At 45.8% G+C, this 8429-nt stretch overlaps 1 protein-coding gene across 1 annotated transcript; it reads right to left on the bottom strand.

The window, feature by feature from the left end:
- Window positions 1-2433: 2433 nt before the first annotated feature.
- Window positions 2434-8429, bottom strand: LOC139343098 (CCN family member 1). Its single transcript, XM_070980504.1, has 5 exons — window positions 8192-8429; window positions 6391-6604; window positions 5227-5667; window positions 4568-4746; window positions 2434-3208 (listed from the first exon to the last, which is right to left on the bottom strand). Exons 1-5 carry the CDS (start codon window positions 8240-8242, stop codon window positions 2903-2905), a joined length of 1191 nt encoding a protein of 396 aa, XP_070836605.1. The 5' UTR covers window positions 8243-8429; the 3' UTR covers window positions 2434-2902.

An 8429-nucleotide genomic window follows, 5' to 3' on the forward strand; every position in this document is an offset into this window, starting at 1 on the left:
GTCCTGGTGGTGAATTTGCCAATTTTGATTTTCAATGTTATCAGTATACTGTATCATGAAATATCTGTTTCTCAGTATGTGTCTGAGGTTTTTTTTTATTATTATTTTTTAGAAATTTTACACAAACCTAAGTCACAATGCCAAATTGTTTTGTTAAACAAGCAAAAACCACCTGGCAATGCCAGGATTTTCTTCACACCAGCAGCATGGATCTGTTGGGCTGGCCACCACTAAAATTTTGTGCATTCATGGGCCCGAGAGGATGAATCCTGATCAGTTAAGTGGTCTGTTGACTTTTTAAAATTTTTCCGCTACTTTGGTTTACTTCCAAAACTGACCTCTATGTCATCCTTAGCTGTACTTTGTGTTTAGCGGTAGCAAATACTAGCATGCTAACATGCAGTGTAATTGTTGATGTTGGCATTTAGTGCAGCGTCAGAGTTGTTAGCGTGACTGGATTTGGTCTGGTTAAGAATGACTTGAAACTCAACATTAGGTGATCATATCTACATGATATTAAAATATTGGACATCAACTGTAGGAATGAAAATTTCTTTATTGAAAAATGCAAAGTGATGAACTCATTCCAACTCTTAAATGTGTGTTAGGTAGCCAATTTCCAAGACAAGTAGTTATGAGGAGCACGGAAGATTGAACATTTTAGGCTCTTTGAACAAATTTCTTTTAATACGTAATCTTAAAAAACACTGACTTTTATCATTACAGATTGTGTTAATGTACACTAGTAGATATGCAATCATCATGCTTCCAGCTTGGATCTGAACACTGTCTAGTTCAGTGCTAAACTATACATAGACTACTTCGGTATAACTTGGTAAAAGGATGGGCCCTTATACAGCAGATAGAACTACAAAGAAGGTAACAATGCATCTGTACATAGCTGCTCTATAGTGTCCTTTAACAAAACTAGACATACAGTACCAAAACCACAGCATCTACAAAGGCAAATAGCAATGGTGACATGGCATAACAAATACATTGTTTTAAATAACCAGTTCAAAACCCCCTTAGGGGGGCTAGAGGCAGCAGCTTCTTCACTAAGAAAGCTGAGATGGTAGAAAATGCAAATATTTTCCAGATTCACAGAAAACTGAGAACACGTCAAAGCCACTATCTTATGGCACAAGAGAAAACATATATAACGGTGCTTCAAATAGTCTAGAATCACCTGTTTTAAATGTGTATTCACTAAAGGTAAAAAAAAAATCAGTTTGAATTGACCTGTCAATCCCTCTGTTACTTTTGCTGGAGATAAAAGGACATAAATGAAGGCTGTCGTAAGGTGCGTGAACTTTAACTCAAGTCCAAGTCAAATAAGATGCTTGGGTCCTTCAGTCGTAGTCAAGGATTTTGGCCACAAAAATGGTAGAATAACACAGAGTTCCTCTCCTTCAAAATGTCCTCAGAGGTTCTCATTGACCTCTGGCAGCACGTCCTCCGTGGAGCCGTGAAGCAGCTCTTCTGACCCTGACAGTGATGTCAGCTGACAACACAGCCTTCAACTGCGCTTCTCAGAAACACACCACTTAAACCTGAAGAAGCATGAGTTATTGTTTCGTTTCAGTGAGCTGGCATGCTGCTCAATCACAGGCCAGATTGGGCACCACAGCGGTTCCACCCACCAGTCACAAATTACATGTTTACCTCAGTACCCACAGTTTTCAAATTTTATTTTTATAGCAAAAGAGAGTGGCTGATTTTCTCTCACTGCCCTTCAGAGTCAGGATTGTAATTTGCACAGAATTAGGCGCTCGACTTCTTGGCGCCAGAATCCCAGGCTTGTTCTTCTGGTGCTTGCTAAATGTCTCAGTTTCTTGTGGAGGCGAGGCAGGGGATGAGTCCAGCTGTGTAAACAACCTTTGACATATTCCCCACTAATGCATACAAAGCCTCAACCCATCAGGTTCAACTCTGTCTTTTTCTAGTACATAACTCCTCTTCTCCTGTAGCCTTCATCATCCATCATCAGATACGGCTATCTGACCGCTATGACCTCTGATGCGACCACGGGCTCAAGCCCCAGATCTGTGAGAGTTCTCTTCTTCCTCTCAAAGCTGACAGCTCTCAGCTGTTTTGTCCCATTCGGATGCCCGTTCAGCCACGCCGATGCTCCAAACATAGCGGCACCGCCTTCCCTGGTGGCATGCCACTTTGTCATCATGTCTGTTTCAACAATAAATACCAGTGAATAAATACCATAAAAAGACACCAGCCAGATCCTGTGAGAACATCTGAGATGCTCCTCCATCCTCTGCCATCACGATCCCAGTCTTGGCTTTCAAGTCTTCTCCGTGAGTCTTCATTTGGTTTATCAATACTAAGTCATTGGAGTGTACAGACATATGATCCCAGCTGGTTTCCGATTTGGCTCCAAAGCAATGTCAGACCAACTTTCTGTCGGTTCGTTGGACCTTTTGCTCAGTAACTAATGTGAGTCCACACCACCAACAAGTTACACCAGCAGTTACGCTTGTGTTTGTCGGCTCTTGCTCCAGTGTCCCCAACAAAAGTCTCAGAGTTCAGGGGACACTTGGTGCATGGCAGCAACACGGTGGCTGGTTACATCCATTTTTTTTCCATAAAGATTTTGTCAAACTCTGTAGAAGTCTGGCCAGGCCAGACACAACTTTTTATCTACACTAAAGCAGGGGCTGCTCACTTTGCTCTTCCCAAGTTGGAGATGCGCCCATCTGATTTATTCTTCTTCTCCCTATTCCTCCCCAAATAATCTTCCAGAAAAGATGTTTTGACGTGTGCACCTCGCTTGCGTCTACTCATAGATACACTAAGGACAGCTATTCTATAATGGGGATCACTATGGGGGAGTTAATGTCTTTTTTGTGAGGGACTGTAGGTCGGGGGAGGGGGGGGCGTGAGACGACTAGTCGATGAACTTGTGTGTGTCTCCGTAGAGCCATCGCTGAGGAGGCATGGCGGCCTCGTTGAGATGGTTGCACTCGTCGCTGCACTTGCAGGACTGGATGAACATCACAGACCTGTTGAAGCGTTCACCATCAGGGCAGGCGAAGGTCACGCTGGCAGTACGTGTACGACGGGGTGAGCAGCAACGGCCATCCCTACATACACCACAGTAGTTGGGCCTGTACAGGCGGGTGCTCCTGCAGCCCGCGTAGGACAGACGATGTGGCTCAGGGGCCTTATGGGTACGAGAGCACTTCCTTCCTTTCTGTGGAGCGAGAAAGAAGAAAGAAAAAGTGAATATTCCAGTGAAAGGAGATTAATAAGTCTCCACAGCCGTATGCTGGCATGATGATAAGCACAATGGTGGTTTGAGATGAATGACAGAAGTGGTGGAATCGTGGCCATCACTGTCATCTTTACAGCCTTGCCACTAGCATGGCTAAAAACATTTTCTTTGGTTCAGCTGTGATGCGAAGCACTCTTCAGAAATGTCGAGCAAATTGAACACTGCTTGCCAGTGAAAGCTTCGTAGGATCACATTGCCATTTGCTTGGAACCAGGAGTGCTATACCCGCACAGCAAAATGAAATAACTCATTACTCAAGCTCCGAGACACGACTAACAAAGCTAATCCAGTTAAGTGCAGAGACAGAGAAAAACAAAATAAAGGTCAGAACAACAAATGAGTGCCAGAGAGAAGAGCATGCCAACAATAGTTAAGGATTGACACTGATACACATTAACACCCACAGCAGCTCTGCAAACATTGGGAGAGCACAGAGGAACAGGTGCACAACAACCCATCAGCCTCGTGAGTGGCTCATGGCAGGAGGCTGAATGTTTCTGAGGGTGTTGTGTATGAAATGTGAGAGAGTAACAGAGTGGGCGAATCGAGTGCTCTTTAATTCACATAGGAAAGAGCTGCAGAGTGCGGCTGACAGCCACAGTGTCGCAGGTTCAGTGTGGAAGAGCTGCAAACCCTACCCCCGCAGACAAATGAGGGGGGAGTTTTTCCTTTGTCACGTCTCTGAAAAGTTCTATGTGAAACTCATTTTTGCTGTTTCTAAGGACAAGTTTCAGTTTTTTGAAATGAGAAATAGGGATTTGATCGACAGATTATATGTCCCTGTGTTTCCAGTCTTTGGACTAAGCTAAGCTAGTTAGCTGCAGCATCATATTTACCATACAGATATGAGAGTGGTATCAATCCCCTCATTTAACTCCACCAGAAAGCAAATAGGAGTATTTCCCAAAATGCTGAACCACTGGTTTAAGCTTTAAATTAGCTTCACCCACAGTGGGACAACCATGAACTGAGCGTGAAAATGCAAAGGGGAAATGTGGCCTAAATCAACTCTGTCGTCATCCTGTGGGGGATGTTTCCCACACAGCAACAGAACCGTGAATAGACAGAATGGACCAGAAAGGGCTTCAGCAACAGAGAGACTCAGGGGCGGGGGCTGTATACATGCCATGATATTAATACCAATCTGACCCCTTGAAAGCAATCCTTTCCTGAATCTATTTAGCATAGTGGCGGGGCTGCATGGTTGTGGGCCATTAGAGGAAGGACTGTAATTTATCCCTTTATGAGAATCTTAAAAGCAGCAAACACATTCCTCACCTTGACAGGGATTGACATGGAGCTGCAGGGCCGAATGTTGCACAGGCGCGTCTCCTTGATCAGCTTACACCGGGCATTGTCATTGGTAACACGAGAGGAAACACCCATCCCACAGCTCCGAGAACACTGGGACCAGGAAGTGGTCTGAACCACACACTGATCTCCCACCTGCCTCCAGGCTAGAGAGGGATGAAAGGGAGGATGTGTGAGGGAGAACGACAATGGATAGGCAAAATATGGATGGTCTGAGAAAGAGAAGCAAGATCAGCAAAAGTAAAGCCTGGGGGAAGAGGGTTGGTGAGAGCGGAAAGGTCCAGAGATGCAAAGCACACTAGCCTCATTCACTGAACAGGCAACACTGACGCATAGAGAGGGTGATTACAGAGAGGGGAAAGCTGGGTGACAGAGGTATGTGCTGTGTGAGAGCGGTGTGTGTGTGTGTATGTGTGTGTGTGAGAGAGAGAGAGCACCTCTGGTGTGCAAGGAGCCAGTGGAAAACAAGCCTCACATAAATGCTAACACACACGCAAATGCAGAGGGAAAGCTCACAGTGAGGCCGTTTGTGAGTCAGGAGGCTAAAATGGCTAAAACATAAACATGATGCATGCGTAGAGGAAACAGGCGGCGCTCTGAGGCGACACGGTGGCACCTTCTCTTACCTGCCAGGTGCTTGTTTCCACGGGGCTTGTCCCACTTGCGCCCCACCTCCACCAGCTCGTTGCCCAGGGTGTCCTTGTCCTTTTTGGGTTTGTAGGGGTACAGCTTCCGGTAAGGTTTTGGATAAGGCTTTGGGTAACGGTAGGCTGGGTAGGGAATGAAGGGGTAAGGTGGGTAAGCTGGAGGTTGGGGTCTGCGGTGCACTGGGGGCACGACGGTGGTTCCCTTGTGGCAGTCGACTGTGAGGCAGCACTGGCCTGGCACCTTGACCAGCTGCGGCGCAGGACAGGAAGGGGACGCCAGGGGCACATGGCTGGGGCAAAGGGGCACGCAGCCCACCGCTCCATCGATGCAGGTGCACTGATGCTTGCAACCGGCACGGAAATTCTCCCCATTTTGATAAATCCTCCCGTTGTATTCGCACGAGCGGCCCTCTGCCTTCGCTAAGTGAGAGGAAGGAAACAGACAGGCCGGTCAAAATACTTTGATGAGTAAAAACACAGTGTTCAGATATCAAATGGCCTCCAAAGTCAACTCTGAGGCTAATGAAAACATAAGTGACAGAACAAAAGAACAAACAGGAAGAGGCTCATATGTAAATGCATCTTTAATATGCACGGAAGGTGGATAAGAAGAGAGGGAGAGACACACTATCTCCAGATTTATGAAGCAAGCTCTATTCTTAGACCAGAGAGGAATTTTGACTTGTTTACAATGTCCTTCCCCCTTGGTCCCTCAGAGGGACTCCCCACACAACACCCCTGATACCCCCCTTTATATAGAAACACCCCCAAATGAACACACATATAAAAATACCCTTGTGTGTGCATGTGTGTTTGTGTGTTTCATGGGGCTGTTTGTGTACACACTGAACTACTTATATAAATCCCAGAGTTGGCCAGGTTTCAGTTGCAGCTCATGAAGGTGCTCTGTTTTTGAAACGTGGCACAGGCTTCAAACTTGAAGCCCCTATCAAAGAGAAAGTCCAGCCACCTGGCTCGGAAGCCAGATTCCCCACCCTGAAGTTACACATTCCCTCACTCAACCCTGAGCTAAACCCCAAACTCTGCCCAGTCTAAACCCAAAAACCCCTCATGCATCTGACCCTCCAACCCCCTGCCTTCCCCTCTCCCTCTCAGCCTCCCCACCACCTCTGTGGTACGTACCCCTGCAGATGCCATGGGTACGGCCCACATCATTGCCATAGTTGCACTCCAGGCCTTTATGGTGGTCACAGGGCCGTCCTTCGTGGCAATCCTGGTTGAGCTGAGCGGCACACACCTTGCAGCAGCCACAGCCGTCTGGGACTGAGCTGACCCCTGGGGGGCAGGATGGAGGCCCCGCCGGACACTCACATACCACCGGGCAGCCAGCAGTCACCTACAGGAAGGGACATAGAGTGAATATTGACAAACCAATTTCATACAGTACATTTTCCATGTTAGGAGGAGCCACAGTGGAACCAAGTGGGACAATAGTTCGACTCATGTTACACAGATCACAGAAATTCCTCAAAGTGTGTGAGGCTTAAACATTTGCTGAATACCCAGCACTGTCCCAAGCCCCACAGGGATATCTGTAACCCTCTGTCGCCTTCCGCTTGGCATTCGCCAGGCAAGCGGGGATGAAAGGTACGTTCTTTGACCCAAAATTCCCCCACCCCACCCCTTCCTGCTCCTACATCTTTTGTTTCTCACCCCCACACACCAGAGCCACTCCAACAACTCCCAGCAGGTATTGAGATCACAGAGAGCTGCCAGTGTGACTGTCCACGGTCAGATCATATTAAGGTATCCCTTCCTGGCTCTGCCATGGTCTAAACCCATGCCAGGTCCTGGTGTGCCACTGACTCACTCTTGTGGGTCTCAGGTGGGCATGACGGTTGGATGTGACTTTACATGCTATGCAGTGACAATAGCTTTCCATTTTTAGCATTATCACTGGCTATAACCTGGTCCTTGAAACATCCCCGACAAAAAGTCCCATATTATTCCTGTAGATATTTATAGTGTGTACTGAGCTGATATTGACCTTAAGTGTATTTTTGTCTCCATTTGTATAACTGTTGGATAATATTACTGTCGGGTAATTTTGGGGCAACACAGAGATAGAAGCTTATGTACATACAGTTTGTAAAACGGTGAATTGGTTATGTTTTTTCAGGTTAAGAAACATGCCAGACACAGAAGTTTGTTCCAAGTTTCATCAGTTCATTCAAATTTAAATGAGCATCTAAACTGTGGCTAATGAAGTAGACATAGGCAGCGGTGGAATAAGTACTGTAACTTTGTAAATTTGAGCTGCTTGTACTTATACTTTCCATTTCATGAAAATTTCATCACATATCAGAGGGAAATATTGGTCTCTCTTGATCATTTATTTGACAGCTTTTAGCTACTAGTTACTTTCCAGATTATGATGTTACAAAACATTATGGTCTTATTGAAGATGATGCATTATTAAAGATTAAACCAGCCAACTGTAAACTTTTTTAAATAGTAAAAACAGTAAATGCTACTCACACTTTAATGCATCAGTAATCCTATAATATAATATGCACAGGAGGCGATTTATGCATTATGAGTACTTTTACTTTACTTGGAACACACTGGACAGCACTCATCCACCTCCCTGACACTCATGTTTCTTGTGAACCCCCTGAAACATCCCTCAAGGACCTCTTCCTGACCCCAAACCCTCCTTTGGAAAGCAACAAATATTGCCCCATATTCCCCAAACAAACACCGAGTCGTGTTGGGAGAATGTATGTGTATAGTGGAGCTAAACAGTGGCCAGGATTTAGTTAGACCATTATTCTGACATGTAGTATTATACAGCAAGGAGATGGATGGAAGATCAGGCTCTATGGCAATGTGACCAGACGACATCAGCAGCACAGGCACGTGAGTCTTTAGTCTTCAGTGTTTACATGAAGCAGCGACAGAAAAATGAACCTCGTACACTTACCAAGCCGACTGTCACCACTTGCAAGACAGCAAATAACAGCAGTAAGCCCATGCTGTCAGCTGATTCACACAGAAGACGAGAAACCGTTAAACAACAGCAACTTATGTCACAGGAAAATAAATCCAACACCGGCTCAGAAACAATAGCTTTTGTCCACAATGGTTAAATCCGACATGCGCGACGGTCCTTGAACGTCCCTCATCACTTGCAAGTTTTCATCGATCAAAGTTTGAGGCTT

Source organism: Chaetodon trifascialis, chromosome 15, assembly GCF_039877785.1.
Source record: "Chaetodon trifascialis isolate fChaTrf1 chromosome 15, fChaTrf1.hap1, whole genome shotgun sequence".
Taxonomy (NCBI): domain Eukaryota; kingdom Metazoa; phylum Chordata; class Actinopteri; order Chaetodontiformes; family Chaetodontidae; genus Chaetodon; species Chaetodon trifascialis.